Source organism: Gavia stellata, chromosome 8, assembly GCF_030936135.1.
Source record: "Gavia stellata isolate bGavSte3 chromosome 8, bGavSte3.hap2, whole genome shotgun sequence".
In the NCBI taxonomy this organism is placed as follows: domain Eukaryota; kingdom Metazoa; phylum Chordata; class Aves; order Gaviiformes; family Gaviidae; genus Gavia; species Gavia stellata.
This window is the reverse complement of record NC_082601.1, coordinates 30549671-30576516: the sequence shown is the minus strand read 5'-3', so window position 1 is coordinate 30576516 and position 26846 is coordinate 30549671. Positions and strand designations below refer to the sequence as shown.

The 26846-nt window shown below is 39.4% G+C and overlaps 1 protein-coding gene across 1 annotated transcript; it reads right to left on the bottom strand.

Moving 5' to 3' along the window:
- Positions 1-9853: 9853 nt before the first annotated feature.
- Positions 9854-18886, bottom strand: WDR12 (WD repeat domain 12). Its single transcript, XM_059820573.1, has 13 exons — positions 18834-18886; positions 18657-18751; positions 17237-17331; positions 16466-16572; positions 15457-15572; positions 14900-15054; positions 14081-14126; positions 13201-13286; positions 12868-13008; positions 12654-12759; positions 11723-11855; positions 11051-11123; positions 9854-10314 (listed from the first exon to the last, which is right to left on the bottom strand). Exons 1-13 carry the CDS (start codon positions 18884-18886, stop codon positions 10237-10239), a joined length of 1284 nt encoding a protein of 427 aa, XP_059676556.1. The 3' UTR covers positions 9854-10236.
- Between the last annotated feature and the right edge of the window lie 7960 nt (positions 18887-26846).

Below are 26846 nucleotides of genomic sequence, written 5' to 3'. Positions count from 1 at the left end.
AATTATAGCTTCAGTAATAGGCCCTGCAAAGTCTAGTTAGGTTGAATATTTAACAAAGGACTTTGTTTTCTTCTATTTGTGAAAATGTAGCATTAATGTATTTTTTTCATGAAATCTCAAACCTAATCTCTCAGTGGTCAGTCTGAAGCAGTGATTGCCTCAGGAGACTCTAAGTGTTTTAATGTATCCCAATTTAATAGACTATATAAATATACATATAAAAATATAGATATTATATATCCCTAGTGTTACAGATCCAGTATTTAGTTAAATAATAAGAATGCTAAAAAGAAGCACAAAAAGAAGAGCCTCAAACTAGAATAAACTTCTCATTGCACATGGTACCATAAAGCTCCTGTCAGTACTCCTCACTATTCCACTACTCAGTAGTAGGTATCTGTGCAGGCCATCTGAATGAAACAAAAAAACCCTTCAGAAAGAAATAATTGATTTATTAGTTTGTGGACAGAATAAATTAAACTATAACATTAAATTATATAAGTACATAAATAAACAATATGAATTTAAAATTACAAAATTTAATATATAACAGCATTCTTTTATCTCAGAGCAATCAAGCTTCCCAGCAACAAAAAGCAAAGAAACTGCAAGTCAAGTTGAACAAAATCCATTTTCAGAGGTCATCGGGGTATTTCTATTGAGAAGGTCTTGTTTCAGTATGATGTTTCACTGGGCAGCAGTGCAATATGGGCAGAATCACGTTCAAAGACTAAACCAGACTTCAGTTTGACATAAGCAAATGACATTTCTGTTTGAAATGAGTTGAACTTTACTACTGACAAGTGCTGAGTGTACTTATAGACAATTTATGAAATATGATTAAGACAAAAGTCACACACACAAAAAAGAGTGGTGGTTCAAGCTATTTGTGCCTTTCATCGAAAGTAATTAGGACCACAGACATGGGGAGAGGATTAGGTTCTGGAGAATGGGTGGTGGCTTAAGCTACAGGGGTGCAGACATCTGACTGTACTTGTAGACCATGGGTGATGGTTCTTCACAGAGCCCTCCTGTTAGTGTAGGAGAGCTATTAGCAAGCAGGGCTGCTGTTTATCACTTGAGCATCAGCTGTGCTTCCTTTCCACTTAACCCCTGTTCTTCAGGTGCTCGGTAATTCTTCTAAAGGTTGGGGAAAAATTAATAGCAGGGACATTTGCAGAATAAATGTAAATGACAAAGTGAGTCAAAGGCAAATACTGCCTGCTCTAATGGCCCTAGTGTCATAATGTGGTCAGTAATGCATGTGGGAAGAGAAATACAGTGGCAATGCATTAGGCACCCGGAGTGTCTTCTGTATCGGGACACATTAGCCTGATATATTTAAAAGGAGGGAGACTTTTACTTCCTTGACCTTGATACTCCTGTGACAAATAAGAAACTGGATACTTTCCTTATAAAACACAGAGTGGGTCACAAAATAAGGAGAGTAAATGGCAAGAAGATACTACTGCAGAGGGAAATAAAAAAGCTTGTAATTCTCTCTAACTTTTTACGGTAGCAGCCCTACAAACTGCTGTGTCATAAATTATAAAAAGTAATTAGAGAAGGCCAGTAGGAAATGGTGAAAGCAATACTCGAGCCAGCTAAGCAAAATTATTAGCTTCAAATGTGTCTGCCAGGATATGAGAGAGACAATTCAGACATCCCAAAACTGAAAATATTTTTCAGTTGCTGCACTATACTGCAGCTAGCTGAGAAAAGCGTAGAAATAGAGGTTTCTTTCATTAAAGCAGACTTCTCTGGTACATAGTCTAATATTATCAAAAATGATCTGGTCAGATACAATTTTGTATCTCATAATCCTCTGTTTACATCTACCAAGCAATACTACAGATACTGCAGAGATTCAGAATGGTGCATGGTGGGACGGTGCACAGGTTGTAAACTGCTCTCCTTGCAAAAATGATGGCTTCTTTTTAACATGACACTCTGGACTTGTACATTCAAATCACAGCAGACTAGAGACTGGTAAAACTGAAACAGGGAAACTGTAGTCTCTTCCATCTTCTCATCTTCGGTGAGTTCATGCTGGGTTCTGTGGTGCCAGTATTTCAGGCAGCATTTTTCATACTAAACATCTGTTGTTTTGATTCCTCTGTTTAAATAGATTGGATTAGAAGGAGAGAAAACACATCATCTCCTCCTCCTCACCATTTTGCTCCAAAGCTTAGTTACTATGAAGACAAATCTTATTTATTTCCTTCCAGAAAAGGCTTCACTGACATGCAGTATTTGATTTTTTGGAAACTGGTTCTGACTCAATTTTCAGCTACATCAAGATACAAGATCTAATTATTGTAAATTACATTCAGATAGGCTGCATGTAAGCTCCACTGTAAATCTATATTAAGTCCATTGATTTTGATAGGCTTTGCTGTCTTAACTGACATGCTCTGGAATTACAGCAGTGTAACTGAAACCAGAATCTGCTTAAATCTGTGCTGTTTAGATCTAGGAAACATTTTGTTTAGTATTTTAACTGCAGGAGATAACTACTGGCCATAGTGCAGTTTTCTGAGAAGCAACAGAGACTATCTGTTGAGGGTCTCTGTATGCTCTTAAACCTAAAGGCAAAACCTTATTTATTTTATTATTCTTTTAAATGCTAGGGATATATTAAAAGGACCACTTGCTTGTTGATGCAAGATGGAAGAAAGATCTTTTGTGTAACACCAAGAACTGTACTTGATCCCTGCTCCAAGTATTAAAAACCTACTTGCCAGCAAATTCCAACACCTCATCCTATGCATAAAGTCCACCAAAATAATGAACTACCAATCCAAGATCTGCTGAAAGATAAGATCTCTCATCTGAAATTGAGAGTGGAAGAGTCAAAGCCAGCTGTGATCTTACAATCACACAAACAGATTCTGGTCCCTGATGGAACTCAGTGAAATCCTGTCAGATTTTGAGTGTTTTGGGTTTGTTTGTTTTTTTTTTTTTTTTAAGATCGAAAAGAGTTCCCAAATTTCTATGAACCTTCCTAGATTCAGGCTAAAGCTGATGCAAAACCTGAGAGGAAAAGGATGGGAGACAGCTGAAATTTGTGCCTTTTAAATTAGAAAACAAATTACTCTATTTACTTTAACAGGGGACATTAGAAAACAGATGTTTGTTGTGAATCCAAACCATATTGTAGTATGAACAACTCTTCCTGCTTATGCACACCCCTGCCACACCTTCCAGACTTTGCTTCAAAGTACACGTTTTCAGCAGATGCCTCTGGGTATCCACATCTACTGTTCAATCAGCAGTGTGCCTTCAGGCTTAGAATCACGCAGATGAGGGATTTATGTCACCCTTCAACTCTCCAAGTATTGTTAAAAAAGGAGAGTGTAGCTTATTTGTTGTTGTCATCCTCTCGATCCCCAAACAAGCCCTATATGACAGAAAGAACTCTCGATCTGGCTGGCAGACTCTATGGTAACGCTTTGGTTAATGCAGTAAATTCAAAACTGCTAAGCTATTCCACCAAACGTTAAGTGTGTGCAGGGATGTGTGCACAGACGTGGTAATGACACCATTTAGAGTGGAGAATAATTTAAGAAATTCCTCCTCTTTGCTGAATAGATTTAGAAAACAATAATGCAATTCAAACACTAGATAGCATTTCTTGGGCTTCTCAAAAGATACAAATGACTGAGACTGCCCTACTGAAAGTAACTAGTACGTGTTAGTGGCAGGAGAAATGATGCCATTTTCATGTATTCATATTCTACATATCAATTCATACTGACACTGCTTATGATCCTTAGGTTTATCTCTGATTTGGCATCCAGCTCTGCATCAGATGTTACCACATACTCATCTTCATTCTTTGGTGAGCTTGTTGCAATTTCCAGTATTTCTTCTGCATTTTGTTGACCACTGGCCAGTCTTTTGACCTGTCTTGTGTGCAGAAATCCGTGAGATAACTCTGTGTGTGCATGCATGTGTAACAAACTCAATTGTTTTTCAACAACTAGGATAGAGTTAAAGGAGAGCAATTGCCAGGGAGCATTTCCAGAATGTTCTTCCAAGTGATCTCAGCTGTCTTTCACATGCAGTTTACAGCAGCTGTGGTCTGACTGAAGATCAGAACTTCCCTACTCTAAATTTATCGACCATAGACAACAGAAAGTGTGCTTTTGGGTGAGCAATCTATATTATTGGGATGTTTTGCTATAATTGCATATCACATTTCTCCTTACAGCTTTTTGTGAATTCAGTTTTGCATTCAGAGATGGTCTCAAATATTTAAAGAAATTTCTTTGCTGAAATGATAAGCTGAAAGTCTTGGTAGCAATCACAGAGCATTTACTTCAATGTTTGTTTAGTTTTACAGACGTTTAAACTCATGCTAAGATCGCCTGTTGGTCACAGGCTACTAGTTGCCCAATGGAATAAATTGCAAAGATATGCAAAGTTGACATTTTAAAGTTTTGAATATGAATATTGTAACTGATAGAGAAATTTACATATTTGTGGCTTGAGTTATATTTTCAGCATTCCATACAGTACGTGCCTTGATTTGGATGGCTTGGTAGACTCATCCAGACTGAGCAGCTGTCTTTCCTAGACCAGACTCAGCCAGCTTCTTGCTGGCAGCTGAAAAGCCACTCATTTCATGCAGTTTACAGGACAATTTAAATTGGTTTTCATGACAATTAATTTTAACCCAAGTTTTGCCCCTAATTTGAGAGCTCTGCCAACATGCTTACATTAAACAAAATTGGTGATTCTAACTCGATTGGGCTTTTTTGGCATATGGGTTGCAACATAAGGTGCTATAACCTGTTGCTATCCAACAAAGCAGTCTGTGTAGCTCATTGTGTCTGTGTGCTTCTCTCACCTGAGTTGGCCGAGCAGGAGTCAACTGCAGGGAAAGCTGAAGCTTATGCTGGCATTGGTGCTAAACCAGCAAAATAGCCATTCTGTTTGCTTGGATTTGGGGCTAGAAATCAAGGGTAGGTTATAGTTCTGCCCGTCAGAACAGGATCTTCAGCCTTGCTCTCTGAAAAGCTGTATCCCTCAGCCATTTAACTATCATACAGAGGTGCAACAGGGATAGCGTGACAGGACAACCTGCCACAATTAGGCATTCTCAAAGCATGTTTAGTAAAACTTACAGGTAAACAATAACTAATCTTACCAAATCTTACCCTTTTTTAAAAAAAAAAGTGAATACCCTTTTTTAAAAAAAAAAGTGAATACCCTTTTTTAAAAAAAAAGTGAATACCCTTTTTTAAAAAAAAGTGAATACCCTTTTTTAAAAAAAAGTGAATACCCTTTTTTAAAAAAAAGTGAATACCCTTTTTTAAAAAAAAGTGAATACCTTTTTTTAAAAAAAAAGTGAATACCTTTTTTTAAAAAAAAAGTGAATACCTTTTTTTAAAAAAAAAGTGAATACCTTTTTTTAAAAAAAAAGTGAATACCTTTTTTTAAAAAAAAAGTGAATACCTTTTTTTAAAAAAAAAGTGAATACCTTTTTTTAAAAAAAAAGTGAATACCTTTTTTTAAAAAAAAAGTGAATACCTTTTTTTAAAAAAAAAGTGAATACCTTTTTTTAAAAAAAAAGTGAATACCTTTTTTTAAAAAAAAAGTGAATACCTTTTTTTAAAAAAAAAGTGAATACCCTTTTTTTAAAAAAAATGTGAATACCTTTTTTTTTTTTTAAATGTGAATACCCTTTTTTTTTTTAACAAATAACGAAACAAAAAGATGCAATAAAAAAATAATAGCATTAAATGAAACAGGGTGATAATCCATAAATTGTATTCACCCCTGGACTGGGGCATGTGAGAGCCAGCTTGGCAGCCCCATTCTGACAGAGAGTAGAAATCCAAGTCAAGTGTGTTGACCTAGTTCACATTAAGTATTTAATCTGACAAAACCTTTTGCCTTTCCCACAGTTGGGGAAAAGGGTACATGCTGAAATCTCAGTGAAGTCATGGAACAGATCTGCCCAAATCTGATCCACCACTCTCTTTCTCTTTTTTTTTTTTTTTAAGAAACATGTTTAGAATCACACAATCTTGGAAATAACTTTGTAGCTTCCATTAATTCAGTGATGAGAAAAACATTAAAAATCCTGTAATTCTTAAACTTATATCCATGTTTAAGTAACAAGTTGATAATTAACAAGACTTAGATCAACTAAGTGTAAGAAAAGTGTGGTTTTTTTCCTTTGGGGAATCTTTGTGTATGCCTAGCGCTTTCTGCTGCAGAAATGTCACAGAAAATGCAGGAGAAAACCTCCTATCTCAGGTGTTTTCATGAAAAGTGTAGTACTTTTTCTATGTAAGTTTTTTCCTTCCAAGCTCTGCGAAATGTTTTTGTTTAAATTGTAGAAGTCACGTTAAGAATACCTAGTTTGTTCTATTTCCTAAGGTATGTGTGCTGAAATCTAGGAAAGTATGTTGAGTTTATACTGGAAATTTATCAGCCTATACAAAACTCATTTAAACTTCACGTAAGTTTCTTTTCATTAAGGAAAAACCTCACCACTATGCTATGGGCTGTATGTTGAAAGGAATAGGCAGAGCAGCACCAGCTGGAGATCTGCATCCTTGCCACAAACTCATTAAAAATGACACCTAAGAAACCCACAGTCTCCTGTCAGCCTGTCCTCTCCTCTCGCCTGTGCCTCCAGAGCGCAAGCTCTCAGCGCTCACACCCAGAGAAGAGGGTCCAGCAGGAAAGCGTTTGACTGGGGAGCAGGTATCTGAGGTGAGTTTGGGGGTCTCAAAGCCATGTCCGGCATGCGGGTTGAGGCTGCCGTCCGCAGTGCTGTGGGTGAGCTGACATGCCCTCCCCTGGTGGGGGTCTGCACGGTTTACCAAAAAGGTGCTGATCTTGTGGGTGGTACCACAGTGAATGGTGTTCTCCACACATGCTGTTTTAGGTTGTATGTCACTTTCGCTGGAACATTTACAGTTTCTTTTTCCCTCCCCTTGTTTTTAATTCAATCTCCTAGTTGAGAGAAGGCTGAGAAATTAAAAAAGCTAAACAAAATGCCAACAAGAGAGAAAAAACAGAGCTCTGCCAAGGCTGGCTGTAGGAAAGCGATGGCAATCACCCAGAAGCAAAGATGAAAGTTTCAAAGCAAGAAGAAAGCTGAGAAGAACGAGCTGGGAAAAAGCAAACACGTGAACAGAAAATGCAAGTGTGACACTACACCAAGGGCCAAGCAGGTGAACCCTTGTCTTAAACTAATGCTTTTAACATGTGTCGTAAGGCAGGATGTTGTTTGAACTGTATTTACAGGCAGCTTATGTGCGCTAGTAAAGTTAACAGTTTATGCCAGGTGTCAGTGCAGAATGAAAAGATGAAATAGAACAATTTATTGCACAACCTCTCAAAAACAAACCCTACCCCCATTGATAAAAAAAAATGAGTAAAGCTTGCAGTAGTTGACTGTTGTCTTTATTCTCCTCACTTCTACTATCACTGTGATGTTTAAGGAAAACTAGCTGTTAGTACATAAAAGTTCTTTATTGTTCTATATTGTGCTGCTAGGGCACTATGAATATACAGAAATGGTTTTTTTAAGGGGAGGAAAAAAAAAGCATTTTTGTGAGTAGAATCACCATCAGCACCTTGATTCTGGAAGACTAAGTTTGTTTTTGACTCAGTTCTTTTGCAATTTTAAAATCAACTCATGCTGGCCATTCTAATTTCACATCATTATTTTAAATGAAAGGACTGCATGTTTGGAGGAAAACAAATATTCTTGCTAAAATGTTTTAATTAAGATCACAGATTACCCAAAGAACTGTCAGTCAGCCAATCTAAAAAGTATTTTTGTAGGTTCTAGGATAATTTATAGACAGTGGTAATACAGATGCATTCCAAAAATATGTTGTACTTATCTTGGTATCACTTCAAAATGTTAATGTGGTTTACTTAGTTGCTTCTTTCTGCGTCTGACACAGTACTTTTCCAAATCAGAGAACCCAAAGTGAGAGGAGGGTGTAAAAACCCTCCTGCTTCTGAACTGTAGTCTACCGAAACCTACCTTTCTAGTTGTGCTCTGTATATTTACTAGAGGTGACAAGTGTAGTAGATCTAATAGATTCAGTGTTTGAAATGGAAACAATTAATGCCAGCTGGGATTTTTTAAGTCTAAACAATCTTTCTAAGCTGACAGTCCAAGTGACATCATCTTTTTAAAAAAGTATTTTTTTGTATCTTTCTGGGAAGGCAAGAAAACCATATTACGGTTAACTATCTTGCATTCCTGTGTTCTTAGACATATACATATAGGAGAACCCACTTATTTTTATCAGCTACTTAATTGGCTGGAGGTGCTCCACAGCTATCTGACTGTAAAATATCACAGTAATTCTAAAAGCTATGCTCCAAGCATAATTTATCTGAAGGAAAAACTGAAAAGAGTAATAAAATGGATGTTTGTTATAATACACAAAATAGCTCAAGACTTCAGACTACATTGAAGCAAAGTGAAGCAGACTAGTTTCCAAACTTCCCTCACTGTCTTACTTTCCACTAAAAACATCTCCAGACTTTACTTGGTGAAGACCTCCAAAAGTCAGGTATGCTGGATTAAGGATTACCTAAAGAGGATATTACTCTCCTGTTTTAATACTAAAAAATTATTAGAGATCTTTTTAGACTTTCATGTATATTAATCTAACAATTGCTGTAATAAACTGGCATTTCCACAAATGTGCATGTGAAATTATACAGATCTGTAACAGTGGGGAGAAAGGAATGCTGCATGTTCCAGCACATACTAAATTCCCACTCAAAAAATGCTTTGTATTTCTGATCGGTTTACAAAACAGTTAATTCACACCATATTTGCAAGTTCTAGTTTGTGGAGTAAATAGAAGGCAATGTTTTAAAGGAATAAATTTTAAATAAAAATATAATTAGCTGCTATATTAAGGTATGGATATTGCTTTAGAAAGGATGAAGCACCTACTAAGAACATGCACATGGATAGTAAGATGATGGCAAGACAACTAACTCCTTATAAGCAGTATTTGTAAATAAAGGTTAGTCTATTAGTTGCAGTACATTACTTGCAGAGCCAAGGGATCAGAGATCTTTCCCTTGTACCCTTGCTGTTTTCTGCATAGTTTTGCTGTTCTGGTATTTCCTAAACTGCTTACTCAGAACTTGTCCATATTGTAAACCTGGAGGTGAGAGTTTTCACTCTTCAGAGAAAAAATATTAACCTTGCACTTTAAGCATTTGACTTGATTGTGCTGTACAGGTCTTACATTTATTGAAAGCTAAGACATTAGTGAGGATATTCAAATTTGGTTTCCACATTGTTAAACTATGTTCTAGTTTAACATCACATATGTCATCTAACAAACTGCAGAAATAGCTTTTTCATTTAAATGCTGAATTAAAAGCAAGACCACAAGCAGAGAAAATGAGCATATTTGGATAGTACTTATCCTCTATCAACCTAAAAACTATTGCAACTTTTTATATCCATTTTTTCTAGGAACAAACTAATTTTTCTTCTGCCTTCTCTGTGTGATCCTCCACTTGTTTCTACACATCTGCTGCTTTTTAAGAGTAAGATACCACATTAGTTGTACTGCAGTATAACGTACTGTGGCACAAGGCAGGCACGTACTTGTAATTTACAGCTTTACCTTATGAGCAACAAAAAAATTAAATACTTTATCTGCCATTAACTCTGTCAAGTTTCTTTATATCATACCATTTGCACTGCAAACATACTAAGTCTTCATCCTAGAAAGCAGCCTGGCTTCATCAATTAAGGACCTAATTGTAAGAACTGCCACCAGCCATGCTGAAAGGAGAGCTGAAGTCCAATTTTTATCTCAAGTGAGGCACTAAACCAATGAAGTGTAGATAAAAGCTTTATTTTTTTTTCAAAGGAAAGCACGTAAACTCAAATAATTTAGTTCAGTGAGTAGTTTTTCTGTAAGTATCAGGAACAGTTCACTCCTTATTAAAAGGCTATACAAATAGTCATTTAAAAGGGTTAATTCAAAGCTATCCAAAAGGGAGGAAGCACCCTTTGCGTTGTTTCACACTAATCACATTTAACTGCTTGTTGCCATTTTTTTGTGACAAATATGGATATAGGTTACCAATACAAAAAACAGGAACAGCTCTCTGAGCAACAACAAACTCCCTTCTTCAGATGTTGGTTGTGTAAGGATGCTAGCAGAAGAACAGTTGCTGCAAAAATCTGTTTCTAATAAGTCATCTCCTGGCTATTGACCTTCATGCTCCGACATCAGAGGCTGTAGCTGGGTACCTGTAGCAATACAGTTTGTTGTCTGCACCTCCACTCAATAGCAACTGATGAGAGGAAAAGAAAACTGCAATTAATATCAGAACGAAGCAAAACACCTACACAGAAGTTGAGGACTCTGATTTTCTTTCCTTTGAAAACACAGAAAGAAGTAATGAATAATGAACTGTTAATGCATGACTATAACCCAGAATCAAAGTGCAGAAGCAACCTTGTCTCTTACCCTCCTCCTAATATTAGAAGCAAAATATTTGCAGGAAAATTTCTAAAGCTTTTTCTGCCTTTTACTGAGAACAGGAGCCACACTGAGAATCTTGAACATTAACAAAATGGTTTTTTCCCATTTTATACATGTGTGTACCACTACAGTAGCAGAACAGCTTGCTATAGAGCATTATATAGTTCCCCCCTTCTATGTGTACTGCCATGCCGCTGCTGCTTTAGTCTCCATAGCAGCAAATGATACCTTGGAACATGTATTTTCTCAGTGAGGTGTGGTGCTGTTCTTATGTCTCTCCTTGTTTGGAATATCAGTGTAACACCCACATAATGCTACAGAGCTTAAACTCCCATCCTACTCCTTTGCACAGTAGCATAGGGAAGTGCTGCAGTGCGTATAACAATAACACCCAGTTATCAACCCGGTATCAACCACAGTACAACTAAAACTTCCTGTTCTCTTGTATCTTTAAGCATAAAGGAAAAAATAGTCTATGACTGCTTTCAGCCCTCTTCCTAACTATCATGCATATAAATTGAGTAACTTGTTCTTCAGATTCTTACCCCCGCTTCTGTCCAGTCCACACACAAAACCTTGTCTTCATGAGCAGCCAAGTCATACAGAGGAGCTTTGCAGCTGGTGAAACACAGGTATTTAAGTCACAAGTTTGAAGTTACGTGAACAATCACAGAAAACAAAATTGGTCCCTGGAAGAAATACTATCATGATGCTATCAAAGAGAGGTGCTCTAGAAGTTACAGACACTTTGAGAGAGTACAGATATCTATCATCTGTGACATTTTGTCTGCTTTCTCCAGAGCTGATCACATCAGCGTTAATCTCTTCTACATCCCCAAAGAGAAAAGCAGCCATATTTTTCACCTGCTTGCAAGCTACCTTGAGACTGAAATTTAATCAATCTGCTTGTTAGGAACAGTGCTGCTTGACTGTGTGTGTTTTCCAGAAAAGCCATTTATGTCTTCTGAATGCAAACCATTTCATTGCTTGGAAACTTGTAATGAAAGGTCTGAAAAGAGTATCAAGTGAAACTTCACACTGGTAGGCTCATTCCTTAGAAAGGAAATATATTTTGTTCCTTAAAATAGAGGAATGGTTAGCAGACCTTCTGGATTTTCACAAACGCCACGGGAGTTTCCAATGAATGTCTCAGACTGCTTTTGCTATTTTGTTAGGTTATCTGACCCCGAACAGCAAAGAATGCATGTTTATTTTACCTCCGTGTGTCCCAGAGCTTCACAATGTTGTCCAGAGAACCAGAGATCAACTGATGCTCATGGGTAGGCGACCACTTCACAGATGTCACCCAGCCTGTGTGAGATGTCAGAGACAGGAGAACCAAGGAGCCATCTGAACAGAAAGAGGAGAAAAAAACCCAAAACATCAGTAGATGCCAACTGAAACCTGCACTTTTAAGATGCGTACAAAATCCAGTGAGAAAAGCAGCCAGCAACATGTGTTCAAGGTAAGTGTATCTCCCGCCAGTAATTCTAACTTCAAAAATCAAAGTGAACTTTAAAGAAAGCAAACAAAAACATAAGCCACGCAAGTTCTGGGGAAAAAAAAAAAAACACAACTCCTCAAAATGTATTTTCTTGTCATTAAACTTTCTTTTCAAAGATTTTTGAAAAAAGCAAACAAGAAAAAAGCTTTTATTATTAACATATAAGAAGATAATACTGTTAAACTCTGGATTAGATTTATAGAAGCTAGACACGTACACATGTCTATGAAATAAATCTGGTAGGCTCAGTCATAAGTTATCCGCAATCCTGTCAGATATGGTAGATACCATAACGAAGTGACTACTGTTTCACTTTAATGATGATCCGACCAACTTAGGTGTGAACCTTACAAAAAAAAAAAGTTCAGGCCTGCAACTGTACAGTCTAACATTTATTAGTAAGCTTTTAATTTAAAAAAAAAGGCAAAACCTAAGCTGAGTTAGTTTTCTAAATTAGTAGGTAAAAAATCAAAATAAGTCTTGCACCAGATTACAGAAAATAGATGTAAACTTTGTATTTAATAAAAGCCCGCAAATGGCTTGTTTCAAGCAGAGGGACCAGAAAAGTTTGTGAGATGTCTCCCAGCAGGGAGAAGTTCTGATTTTGAAAAAACAACTTTGAGAACATGCCTCTTCTAGCTCACCTTTGCTGCGAGGATCCCATAGTCTAATATGTCTGTCAGTGCTCCCGGATGCGAGGCGTCGACACAGTGGTGAATAGGAGACAGAATTAAACACTTTGTTTCCTGTCTGTCAGAAAAGAAAATAAATAACTCTGAGAGGAACTACTATTTTGTACAACTTTTTTCTTTGAGCTGGGCTTCAGCTGAACATACACACAAAATATAATGATCTCACCAAAGTCGATTTGAGATCGCCAGTCTCAGCGTCCCAGAGTTTAATGGTGTGGTCCCATGATGCACTGCAAATTTCTTCAGCATCTGACCACAGCACAGAGGAGACAGCTTCTGTGTGGCCGGAGAGGGTTGCCAGGGGAGTCTAGAATTTAAAAGTGAGATTACACTAAATGTTGTCAAAAAATCTATTCTTTAAACAAATAAAAATACATGTCTGATCAGCCTAAAACATATCACCAGAAGTTTTCATATAGTCACTTCTAACAAAGAGAAATTATTCTGTGTGGCCACGCTTCTAAAATAAAATCCTGGACAAACTTGGAGCTTATCTTACCCTTGTTAGTCCCAACTGTTCAGTCTTCTGCTTCTTCCGTGGTCTGTTAGCTGCTTCTTCCATTTCATCCTCTTCATCTGTAGGTACTGTGAAAGACAGTCAAAATTGATCTAGAGGTTTTTGAATTGCGTTTCTACGTAAGTAATTACACAAAACCCCGTATTTACAGTACCTAACCGGTCTATGATGCATGCATATTTTAACCTTACACCTCTGATCAGATCGGTATTATCTCCATTTTGAGCAAGAGGAAAATGATTACAAATTAAGTGATATTCTCCAGGCCATGCAGTTTTAAAATGAATTCCCAATGAACTTTTAAGACCATCCTTACTCATGGAAAATTCCAACAGTAATGCAGGTGTGTGATAAACACAATCGTTCTTTTAGATACAATACATACGTATAGACTCCCAAACTGAAAGAATATGACTTGTAACAGTGAAAGAAAGCATTCAGATCAAATGGGATTAGCCTACATTTCTAGAAAAGACCTGGTCATCTTACTGTCCTCCATATTATGGTGTCAATAATAGAACAGGAAAATAACGCACAATCTTTTGGTTTGTAAGACTCAAGCCTGCACGTTTATATAAATCCATTAAAAATAAATGAGAGAGAAAGTACGGTGTTCTGAATAAAACAAACATCAGCACACAGTTGATAACTGTATCTGAAATTGTGTTACCAACCAAAACAGTAACTTAATATAGTGATGTATAGCCTATAAAGCTTACAAAAAAAGAAGTTCTAGCTTGCTTTTAATATTACAAACTCAAATTTTCTTAAAGAAAAAAGTATTCAGGTATCCATCTTTCAGGTTGTTGTAAGTACAGGGTTTTTTAAGAGAGCCAAGCATGCCAGTTTACGCTTATCTTACCTGCAGACCAGATCTTTAACATCTTATCCCAGGATCCACTGCAGAACTGTATGAACAGAAAAATTTTGTTCAAAGTTGATCCAGATAGACCTTGTAAGCCATACTAAATACACTTCCTGCTTGAAAAATTAACCAGTGGGTTATAACACATGAAGAACAGTGCTGGGCTCCTCAAAAAAAAAAAGTTTGGCATAGGTCAAATTATTCTTTTTCCTTCCTTTGCAGAAAAAATATCTACAAAATATCTCTTTATTTCCTTCAGCACTAAAAGGTTTTATTTTAACCTGTCTGATATTGAGTCAAGCTGGGAGCGATGACTCCACCTTTGGTGTGAGTGCTCTTAACTGCAGAATGCCTGGATAAAGGGAGAGGACCTCTTCTACCACCTGCTTTTTCTAAGTATCACTCTGGAAACTTTTTTCCCCACCAGAACTACTGTGACAATTCAGGTCAAATTTGAAAATAGTTCATTATAATGCAAAATTCACATGCGTTAAAAGTAAAACTTACTTAAAAATAAACATTCAACTTCACTCACAGCAGTCAAAAGCAGCAGTATAATGGCTTGTGCTATCTAAAGTCACCTTCAGCTTTTTGTGATATTAGCAGTTAAGTGCATCGCTTTGAAAAGATGGCCTAGTGTTGATGTAGCACTCCTAATCCTCAATAACCACAATTTATAACAAGACTGGAAACTTACCAGTGTATCAGTCATAATAACATGATGACTAGTACCTATGCAGGGACAAAAAGCTGACTTCTGAGATACAGGCTGCTAACATCCTAAAAGACAAAGGTTTCTTTCCAGGAGTCACTCACTTTAGTTCTTGTGCAATCAACAGCTATGGAGTCTACACTCCCAGCATGTCCCCTGCAGCAGTGAAGGGCTTTCACTTTGTTTTTCTCCACATTCCACTCCCATAGCAGGACAGTTTGGTCCATAGAAGCACTGAGTAACAGGCACGATAAACTATCTGAGAAAGAAAAAAAATCATGCTCGCAACCCAACTCAGCTTTCCAAAGTCTTTATAGTATATATATAATTATTCTAGTCAAAGAAGAAATAGCAGATAGAAACTAATATGTATCTCAATTTACATCATGTTACACTGCAAGTACAGTTAATATAAATATACATACCAATATCTGCTAATGAAGACTGCAAGGTGGCTAGACAATGTACATGTTAAACTAACTATACTCCTTCTTGTTAAAGGACTGTTTTACTTGCACCATGACTTCATTTCTAACACTGCTGACAGAGATCGAAATAACTGTAGCATTTAGATAATTAAATATTCATGGTTGAGGATCGCTGACATTTCTTCCCCCAATAAATCAAACTATTATTACTCCCCTAATATATATATACTGACCTTGCTTCACCCATGCCACATTCTTCACTACTTCTGTATGCCCAGCTACGGTCATAATGGATTTTCCTTCCAAAGACCAGATTCGAGCAGTCTGATCGTAGCAGCCAGTTAATATCCTACAGGGTACAGAATTTGAAACATTATTGTCTTTAAAACCAACAACGTTTTTATGGAAAAAAGCCTCAACAAAAAAACTTGGAAAAATAGTAGCATAGTAACTGGTTAGCTGAAACAAATTTGAAATATAGATACTTTGTGTTTTTTAAAAAAAAAAGCTTGGAAAAATAAAAAAATCTTTTTGTTACAGAGCAAAGCTTCATTAAAACTTACAAGTGCAAGGCTAGGAGTACAGGCCAAAAAGAAAAGCAATGAGAGTACTGCATATTCTCGTAGGTGAGACTTAAGATCGCTTATGTCATTTAAAAAAAAAGATAATTTGTTTTTCATGGTATGTTACCAAAGGATCTCAAAGCATTTTCAAACCATTACTTAATATAGGAACATCGCCTAGTTGATGGGAAAATGAATGCGAAAATACAGTAGAAAACGACAATTATAGTTACTTGTTTTTTGTTTTTTAAGAAAAGCCCTGCATAAAGGTACGCTATTATATTTGTTGCTAATGAATGTCACATTTTAAGTCGAGAGTTTAAGCTAAAAAGAGAGATAAGGAAATCTTGCTGTCCTTTAAGAGAACCGATAATAAACAGCATTTGTATTATTCATCTGTGTTAACAGTATCTCATGTTCAGTGACTGCAGCTGTTTTCTAGTTGTGTTAAAGTCCTGTCAGCATAGAATAGAGGTGTTAAAACTGAACTGTTTACAAAAGCAGGTAGCTGACTGACTTGACAGGTTAAAAAAATGTAAAACAAAAACAGAGAGCAAAGGCAGGGAAAAAACAAACAGATTATTAAAGAGACAGACTGCTATGCCATTTGACACCATGGAGTCCTCTGCACACAACAGGAATAAGCAAGACAAAACTTAGAATTGGCTTAGTGCGGTACCATTCTTCAGTGGCTTGAACAGAACTTATCCAGTCGTCGTGGAAGATGCATTCCTCTGGCTGAGGGGCCATATATTTCTCCACATACTCTATTTCCACCACTTCTTCCTAAGCTCACAGACAAAATACTTATTTAGTGTGGTTTTATTTTTTTAACCAGTAACAGTAATATGTAACTGTAGTGTAGTGCAAATATACAAGTTTATTGGGCAAAGATCTTGGTATCCAAGTCCTTTGTCACATTAGTGGAATTAAAGTCTTTAGAAAAAAGTGTCTGAATTATATTGCTTTCCATATTTTTATCAAATTACTATTAATAGCAAGCTGGAAGCAAAAGCAAATAATTTCACTCTTTTCAGGTTCCTCTTCTTCTGTATTTACCTATACAAAACTGGTGTTGGAAATACTTCACATTTTCTAAAGGCAATACTAACCTCCCACATTATCTCCCAATGTGACCAATAGAGAAGGAGACAAAAATGTATTAATGATGAACCGAGTAAGACAAGAATTTCCCCTCTGAACTGTACACAGACAACAGATTGGATAATGATGTTCCTTGCACTGCTCAGTCCCATACTCTCTAATCACTTTGCAGTTCAGAATGGATTTAAACATACAGGGAATTCTCCTGGGAAAGTCAGAAAAGAAATAAAACTGAGCAAGGAAATCTACCTAGTCAGGATGACAGTGTAATACCTAAATCAGATTGAAGCAAACTGGCTAAATCTGGTCTGCTGTCCAAGATGGGGAGAAATTGAGTATGACTTACTGTGGAGATATTTTCCATTTCCATGTGCGTGACCAATGGCATACGCAAGAACTGGCCATTGATAAGGAAGTCAAATTCCACGTATTTGTGCTCCGCTGAAACAGATTAGGAAAAACCCATATTCAAGTGTCACTATTTGATACTATCAAGAACAGCACCATTCTGTGGCTGGTTCAGGAGAAGGGAGCTAGCAAGAGGTTAAAAAGACAAAAAACAAACAAACCCCACCCCCAACAAAACAGTCAGTTTCTTCTCCCAGATTTAAGTGGGCAGCCCATTAATTCCACAGGATTATGTGAGGTAAGAGGAAGGAAAATTTGCTGTTGGAGTTCAAAGAGTTAAGTTTGCCTCTCACTGTTAACACATTATTTTCTAAATCCTTTTCTCTGTAGCAACGTCTAATCAAACCCCAATGGTGCTTCATCACTGTTTTGTATGGAGCTTGCCACTGCTAGCACACATCTTTATCCTAGCTACAGCCCTGTATTTGAGGCAGCAATAGGAAAATCCTAAGAATTTTGGTTCATATTTCCCTCTCCGTAATAGCATAGTTGACAGAGGCCCCTCATTTTGACAAGAGCATTGCACTGGGCACTAGATTTCTATTCAAGGTTGTTTGCAATTTCATGGGTTAAAAGCAACTTGCAGAAGTCTCAGCAGGTTAAGATACATTTAGTCTAGTTTCTTATAGAAAATGGGATTTCTCAGTGTTGCACAGGTGTCTTTCCCCCAAAAATCTTTCAAGTCAGTCAGGCCCATTTCAGCTAGCATTGACAGAACGGTTGAGCTCTTCTCAAAGGCTTTCATAAAAACCAAACCTTTGGTTTCATTAGTTCCTTTGCAGGTTTTGGCGAACACTTCCATTCCTATCTGCTAGGGCAGCTTGGTCTGTGGTGCTGGGCACACACTAATCCAACCTTTGGAGCATTTCTCCTGGGACTGCCCACCAGCACTGATACCTGCCGAGTTCCGGATCAAGTTCAAAGAGTGCTTTACTCTGGACGGCCAGACCAAAATAGAAGGGCAGGACCAGTTCAGGCTGAAGCCTGACCTCACTGAGGGTCCTGTGGGTAGCAGGGTGCTGCTTCTGACTTTCACTGCACGTTTCTTCGGCTGGGCCTGCCCCGAGCCGTCCCGCTTGCAGCACCGCGCGCTGCAACGCGTGAAGTTCAGCCAAAGCACGAGCCTGACTCACCCGGTGCGTTCGGCAGCAGGGCAGCGTGCGGCAGGGCCGCAGCCTGTGCCCCCACCTGGGGCGTGCGGTCAGAAAGAGGGGGGTGAAGTGGACCTTGCCACCCCTCGGCAGCGCGGCTCTGAAGGAAAGGCGAGCGCCCGAGGCCAGCGCCTGCCCGGGGCTGCTCTGAGCTCCCGCCTGGGAGAAGCGGCCGCCCGCCCCGCCCCGCCCCGCCCCGGCACCTACCGTTGCCGGCCGCCAGCAGCTTGTTGATGAGGTGGCTGAGGTCGGTGGTCTCGGAGGCCGCGGGCACCGAGAAGGGCACATCCTCCACGGCGTACCTGCGGGTACACAGCGCCGTTACCGCCTCTGCGTTACCCCCACCTCAATCCCACCCCCCGGCCCGGGCGGGCGCCCCCTCACCTGCGGTTCTCGGTGCGGAACCGCGCCGTCAGCTGCGCCGTCAGCTGCGCCATGCTGCCGCTGCTCCCGCCGCCGGCCTCGCCCCCGACCACGTGCCGCGATTAGCCGCGCCCGCCCGCGGGGCTCTGCCTCTTCGCCCACCGGCCGCGCTCCGGCCCCGCCGAAGTCCCTTCCCGCGGCTCGGCCCGGCCCAGCTCGGCCCGTGCCGCCCGCTGCCGCCGCCGAGCCCGCTGCGCCACGCGGCCGGCGACGGGTTGCCGTGGAGACCACAACGCCCAGCATGCCGCGCGCGCCCCGGCACGCGAGCTACGGCTCCCGAGAGGCTCCGCGCCGTCAACTTCCCGGCGCCCTCCGCGCGCCTCCTCCCTCCCTCCCTCCCTCCTGGCTGGAGGGCGGGCGCGGCCGTGCGCGTGCGCCGAGGGGCGGTTTGTATGGCGGTGCCTGCGGGAGCCGAGTTGAGGTTGAGTAGACTCCTTCTGCATCCTCCGTCGCTCCCCGCGGGGCTGGCGGCGGCTGTGCCGCCATGGGCCGGGCCGCGCTCTTCCCCCGGGGCGGCGGGCGGGGTCCGCGCTTGTACGTCCCACTCCCCCCGCCCCGGGGCTGTGGCGCGGAGGGGTGTGACGGGGGGGCCGGGGGGCGCAGGGAGAGAGGCAGGAGCTGAGGTGACCCCGCTTCCCCTCAGGGCTGGGGCGTGGGGGCCGTTTTCCGTGGGGCACTCGCAGGCCCTTGCGCCGCTGGAGGGGGTCCCGTGCCTCCCCCTCACACGGGGGCCGCCTGGCTGCGCCCCCGGCCGGGCGGTGCGGGGCAGCCCGCGGTGCCGGCTTGGCCCCCGTGGCGGTGAGTAGTTCCCCGTGTGGGGCTGCGACGTTGCTGGAGCTGGCGAGCTGGCGTGGGAGACTGACTGCTGCTGATGGTGTCTTCTTGGTGTAACTTGGGTTGTGTTTCTTCACATGTAAAGTGGCACATCAACAGTAAACTTCCTACTAAAAGTAATAAACCCAACATGCAGTGGACTCTAAAAGAAGCTGTAAGTGAATTTGCTTTTTTGGAAGAAGGCTGCTTGTCTGGGTACCTGCTGTGTGCTTAGTTTATATGTCTTTTTTCCCGCCTTTTTGACAGTTACTTGTGGCCTCTCGGGGAACAGTTGAGCTTTCCCTTTGTGGTGACTCAGGTTGGGGCAACTTGTTGGAGCAAGCAGATGTTGAGTCTTGATGTTTTGCGAGACTCTGAAATCTCATCTATTTCTTAAGTGTACTTGAAAGATCTTACATTGTTTGTCAATGTAATTGACGCAGGTGCATTTTCCAGATACTTGTGATAGCTACACAGAAGTGATTTACTTGAGAAACCTTTTAAGTAGGAGTCCCCAGCTCTTCTGTGCACTCTTAACACTATCTGCCTGCTCTTCCATGACAGAGATAAGCTAAATCTCAAACCTGGTACAAGTTAATATAAAGCTAGTTGTAACTCATTTACTTGAGAGTATCACTATGCCTTAATTTCCTCCCTCTTATGTTTTGCTGTAATTCGTGCCCTTCATAATGGTAGTAGAGAAATGTCATCAGAGATAGCTTTTTCAGAAAAGAGCGTTTAATTGTTGTAAGCTATGCAGTTATCTTAAATCTTTTTATAAAACCTCTGAAATGTTTCATGGAAAACCCAAAAAAGATTGTTGGTGAGGCATTCATCTGTATGTATTTCCTGTCAAGAAGTATAAATTAAAAGTGAAATGGGGAATATTGCTATCAGAAGTGCTGAAAACATGAACTTGCACAGTCAAGCTTCGATTTACTTTTTTTTTTTTTTTAAATGGATATTCATTGAAGACTTGAAGCTTGAAAAATGTAAGAGAATTCCCTCCTTCCTGCCCTGACAGATTACTTCTAGGTAGAATGTGCTTTTTGTCACAATGGCTTACCTGTTTTTTACAGTTTAGGTTTCTTCTCATGACTAAAATCTTGCAATATTGACTCAGTGTTAAAATAATTAGCTCTGGGATTTTGAAAGACAGTACTTCCCTTTGGGATCTGGCTGCATGTTGCCTTCACAAAGAGGCCTCATAACTAAGGGAATGCAGAAGCAAGCATTTATACGAGGCCTTAAAATTATGTCAGTCTAGAACTGGTGTATTTTTAGGGACCACTGCTTGTAGTTGGTAGGTAGAATAAAGAATTGGAGGCAAGAATATACAGAAATAGTATACTCTGCCTTAAGGCAGGGCAGACATGTGACTGGTCAATAATAGGATTTTAAAGTAATGCTAGTTGGACTTTTCTGCTAGTGTCTTTAAAAGTTTATATATTAAGAATCAGAATGTGGGCTTCTGGATTAGAAAGGAGATTGCAGCTGTTATGAGAAAGGTTGACTTCAGAGTGGCCATTGAAATCCTGTTCCTGTTGAGAGTACCTGATGTTGTGTCTGTGGATGACAGTCAGGGAGAACCTAGTGTTGCAAGAGGTGCCCCTGTTTTTGACAGCTGTGTTGTCACAGGAGTTCTTGGTGGCTAAATAAATTGAGATCTGACTGCCTTTTGTGTTTTGCTAAATGATCTTGAACTATCAGTGCATTTGTCTTCGGAGTTGAACCACAGGTGGTAATGTGTAGTAGGCTAGATTGCGGTGCATAATGTTTGCTCTCTTGAAGATCCTGTCTGTAAGACCTTGCATAAAATGCTCATGATGGTTATTGTGTTTGTCTGTGCTAGCAGTTTCTGTGGCTGCGTGCTTTCTTTGTAGAGTTGAACCAAGGATAGCAAAGGCCATAGATTTCCCTTTATTTTGAGCAAAGTGCTTCCCAAAAGGAGGCAGGGCGAAGGAAGCAGTCCTATGGCGTTAAAATGCACTAACCCTTGAGTTGGAAATGGCCTTGGAGTGGTGGACTTCATGGAGAGCAGCCCATAGAGTGGTTTGGGTGGAGCTGTGTTAAGGCTAAAGCTGAGGCATGGAGAGCTGACTGTTTGATGTGTGCACTGAGGATACAGCTGTTGATCCTGTTTTACGCTAATGTTAAACTCCCACATTTCTCCTTCAACCCATTGTTAAATGTGGGATATAATGGTGTTATGTTGGAAATTTTTGTGGCACTTAGGTAAAGTGTTTATGAAAAGAAGAGATACTTGCATGTTATTTACTCATTCATGACAAAATATTCATATATATATATACACACACAGGATTTAACTGTCTTGCTTGGGGAATTTGTTAGCAATATTTATACAACTATAAAATTTCTTAACTATGTATGTACTTGTAAGTATCTGTAAAAGTATATTTCTTTAAGACAAAAAAAAAAAAAATCTTTTTTGTTTGGGGTTGCACAGCACTTAGGTTAATGAAACCCGTATGGTTAAGACATGAAGTTCATTGTCTGGAGTGATGTGCACGCCAGTGGTTTGCCTGGGTTAGAACAGTGATTAGACAAAGTCACAGGGCAAAAACATACCAAAGAGCGTTTTTTAAACACAAAGATAAAACTTCAGATATTTCTGGGCTGCTTATAAGAGGAAGATGGATAAATATCACTGTATATTTACTCTACTGCTGTCATTTTTTCCCTGAGCTTTACTATTAACTAGTGTTAGATACAGGATATTGGGCTGCTCACACTGTTGGTCCATCCCAGCACAGCCATCCTTGTGTTCTGTAGTGGGGTTCCAGCACTCTCAGGGCATATGCCGTCGGTATCTCTGGAACAAACTTCAATTTATCTCAAAAAACTAAATGTAGTGCTTTGGCAAAACTGACATATCTTCTTTACATCTTTAACTGAGGGGAAATGGTTGAGTGATGATGAAATCTCGTTTTCTGTCGTCTTTTCGTTTGCTGCTAATATGCTTCAGATATTTCAACTGAAACATCTTATAATTGTTCTCAGATCCAAAGCTACAAAATATTTGGTAGACGTGAGGGAACTTCATTTGGAACTTGGTTTGGAGTGTCATCACTTGAAAATTGAATGGAAAAATAAATCTGCTTTAGATTAAAGTATTTAGTATATTGAGCATATGAGCAGCTTAACTTCACAATGTTGTTTGTATCAGCAGGATGCTTTATTCAGCTTCAAAAGCCAAGGAGATACGGGTTTACTTTACCTGTGGTCCTTTATATCTTTGCAAAGCAAAAATAAATTTGTGCTTCCAGGGTTGTACAGTTCTTTTCAAGTGACTCTCTAGCCTTTTACATTCTCTTTACTAAAGCTGTAAACGGTTGAAATATCACAGCCAAGAAGGTCCATCTGAAGGAATTTACTATGTGGCATGGTGAAGAAGATAAAGCTGGTAGGAGTTATGTGCTAATATAATGCTGCCTATCTTTAAAATAAATACTGAAGGGAAAAATCCTGAACACTTTTCCCCCTCCCTCAACCCAAACTGCAGCAATTACGGTTTATTCTATTCAGTTTGGCGTGTTATGTGTGTAGTCTAGTACTCTAGTAACGTAGGGGCCAAGTTAATTTGTCATTTCGTCTCGTTGCTTATGAATATTTGGGATTGGTCACTGCTTTAAAGTGTGTACTGTCTGGGTGAAAGTCTTATCCTGTGGATGTGGCAATTCACTGTCCAATATTCTCTGTTTGCTTCAAGGTTTGTAGTGGGCAGCTGAGCTCCTTTAAGTACTTTTCTTTGGGATAGGAGTTAGATCTCTGAAGTGCCGGGAGCTTTGTCATTTTGTCTTTCATCACATGATTAATGCCAAATTTTGTTTTGGATAGCTGGTGTTTTTCCTGCCCAAAGCTTACTGCTGTAGATTAACAGGAGTAATTTTATTTCATTTATATGTTGGTTTATAACCCTTTAAAACAAATGTGATTTACTTCAAGATGGCTGCATGACAGAGTTGGGTAATGCAAATCCTGTCTGTTCATTATGGAAGGAGATGACTAATGTTTTTGTAAAGCAGTGCTGGCATATCTTTAAATATCAAGTGTTCTCTACATGTGCATGGTTGTTAGTTGAGTGCTTGTGGACATATTCAGATGAAAATCATGAGAGTGTGTATGTGTGTTTTGTATCTGCGTGTGCAATGACAAGTCAAGCAAATTGTCTTGTACAAGAGGCTAAACTATACTCCTGGAGCAACACACTGAAATTTTTCTGTGGTGAGTAATAAAGTGATAAAGAGGCAAGGATTTCTTGAGGGCTTTGCTATTAGCTTGCAACTGCATTAGAACTTGTAAGACTAAATTTGTAAGACCAAAAAAAACCCTGCAGCAATGTCTTGGTTGAGTCTAAAGTATGGAAGGCTGAAATAAACTTTTGTAACTTTTTCAGGCCATCTTGTAATGGAAGAAAATGGAGCTGACCGTGACGTTGCTACGGAAGGATCTAATGATTTGTTCATAGGCGACTGTAATAGTACAGGAGAGTCAGAAACAAATGATCAGGTTTTTTTAGGTGAGCTATGAGTGTCCTGTTTTTGTAGATGCTTTCTTTTCATACTGTAAATTCATCAAGAGAATGTAATCTCATCAATGTGTTTTTTCTTGCCTTTATAGTAATACATTGTGTCTTTTAAAAAAAGTACATAAGTTCCTTCCCTTGGATTCTTGTGCCATGCAGTTTTGAACTGATGAATATCCAGATGTTACATGTAATGACAACCTTTAGTAATTATATTAATAGATCCTGTTACAATGCTGAAGAAATATATGTTTTATTGTGTTAACAAAATCCTTTAATAAAAGAATACTTGACGACATGCCTTGGGGTGGGAGGGGTTCGGAACACTTGAGAATCAGGTCAAATTGCTTAGTGACCAAATGTGGCAAATAAAAATCCAGGGACACAGGACATCTGTGTAGGTATTGGGGAGGGGGATTCTTTAATGTATTTATTATCAAATATTGCCAGATATTCCTGGTCAGAGAGATTTCTGTGCATAAATGTTCTTCTGCAGATTACTTCAGCTAACTTAAAATATCATTCAGGTAGTGATTTAGTGGTGTGCTTATGGTCTCTGCACAATGTCCTTAACACAACTAGTTCCATTTATTTGTTGCTGCTTTTCTGGTGTGATTTACAGTAGACAGTCTCAGCACAGAAGATTTGTACCTGCAGAATTTTTGAGAAGGTTACTGGCCCAGGTCTGACTTTAATATTAAATTTTGAAACATTTTTCCCCACTCTTTGGATTTGTAGTGTACAATTTTTTGTAGCAGAAACCTCAGAGTTGTTTCTGTGATTGCTGCAAGAGATACAACAAGTTGCACTCCTCCTTGCATTGGCCAGATGACAGCCTGACATATTTTACACAAGAGCTGCCTATTTTCCATTATTTTTACATGTTTAATATTTGTGTTGTCAGAGTTTCAACAAGACAGGTATTTGTCATTAAACATTTCAATTTAGTGAAAATGGGATGTGCTCTAAGACCTTGATATTCTGCAAGCTTGATGAGAATAAGCTCTGAGTACCTATTTTTTGAGACTTGCAAAATCTGATTCTTGGTCTTGCACTGTATAATTTTTGGACTTGAATTGATGGTTTTGTGTTGCTTGTGTTTTTTCTGTGGTAAAGAATTAAGAAAGTGTGTAGAGATTTTTGTCTGCATAACTAAATGCATGTATCTAAAGGCTAAGTGGAATAGTATCTAGGATTTCTTTTGAAGTCAAATCAAGTTAGTGGATGTTTTACAGTTTTGTTTTTGATATAACTTCTCTCAGTTTCTGGGTAGACTTGAGATGTTTTAAAGTGATGAGTGGTTTTGGGGAACAGATTTTGGGCACAAGGGATTTTCTTTCCCCTTAGTAGAGAGAGTTTGTTCTAGGAAGCAGAAATATGAATACATTTTCAGCACGGAGATGGAAAACAAAAATGGAACTGCTAGTGTTAGCTAGTAGCCTCTTGATCAGAAGGACAAGAGCTCCCTCCGAGTCTACAGTACAGCACACTGGTTTTAAATGTTGTTTTCTTTTTCTTTCTTTTTTTTTTTAATAGAAATTACTACTCAAGATTAAAGTACATTTTACTGCTTTTCCTCTGTGAAAGCATCTAACCTGCATGGATTCCAGGGATCCGTTGTTTGGACAGAGTGACTCTCCTGCAACCTTGCCTATCACAGTACGTCTCTCAGGCAGCTCTCCATCATCGTCTGCGCCCGTGCGGCCACCCCAGCCGCAGCCTTGCTCTGCAGAGGAGTTCCACCCGGTAGACCAAACCGGGCAGCCTCTCTATGAGCTGCAGCCCCTAGGAGGGCCCAGTGCGCCAATGGTGAGTGTGCCTGAAACAGGGCAGGTGGTGTATTCGCAGACGAGGGAGCTCTTTGAAGAACTCTTTTACATGGTGCTTGTTTGTTGTAACAACAGTCGATTCAGACTTTACCTCTAGCAACAAGGTGAAACTTTTCAGTGGTTCAGGTCATGCTCCAGTTGCCCTTCCTCAGGTAGGCAAATCCCATCTCTGGCCATTACTAATTTTATTAAACAACAATTTATGTCTTTTCTCATGATCAAGCCTGGATGTTACTGTGTGGTGAGATCTCATACTTCTACCGCTGCTGCTTTCTCTATATTCCCTGGATAAGTCTCTCTGTGTTTTTTTGGGGGGGATTGGAACATTAGCAATAAGCTAACCCATTATGTCTCTCCTTCCCTGCCCCCACAATTAATTTGCTTAAAACATTGCTTTGTAATTCTTAACACTTACTTAGCAAAAAGGTAACTGTCTCACTCGGAGGGTTTGGTTGGCATGTGTTGTACTGGCACTAAAAGACACTTCACCCATTTAAAGTGTAATAAATCAGAAACAAGGTGATACTTTGTTATTCTAGGTTTTATAACATTGTTAGGAACAGTCATTGGTAAGTATGGGAAAACTTGTCATAAGGAGTTGTTTAAGTTTTCCAGAATTCTGGGAGATAATTTATATCTTTTTTTTTTAAAGTCCTGCAGCTTTTCTTCTATCTGCTTTTGCATCAAATGCTGCTCATAGAGATCAGTTTCTTAGGAGTAAAGGTCAAAATTTTTATACGTTGTGATTAATTCTGTTAGTCTGTGAATGGGGTTACAGTGAATCCA

Coding starts and splice junctions, on each gene's coding strand:
- WDR12 (XM_059820573.1), bottom strand. CDS start 18,886: ATGGCGCAGCTGACGGCGCAGCTGACGGCGCGGTTCCGCACCGAGAAC. Junction 17,332..18,656: donor GCTGCTGGCGGCCGGCAACG/GTAGGTGCCGGG, acceptor AATCTGTTTCAG/CGGAGCACAAATACGTGGAA. Junction 16,573..17,236: donor AAATGGAAAATATCTCCACA/GTAAGTCATACT, acceptor CTGTGAGCTTAG/GAAGAAGTGGTGGAAATAGA.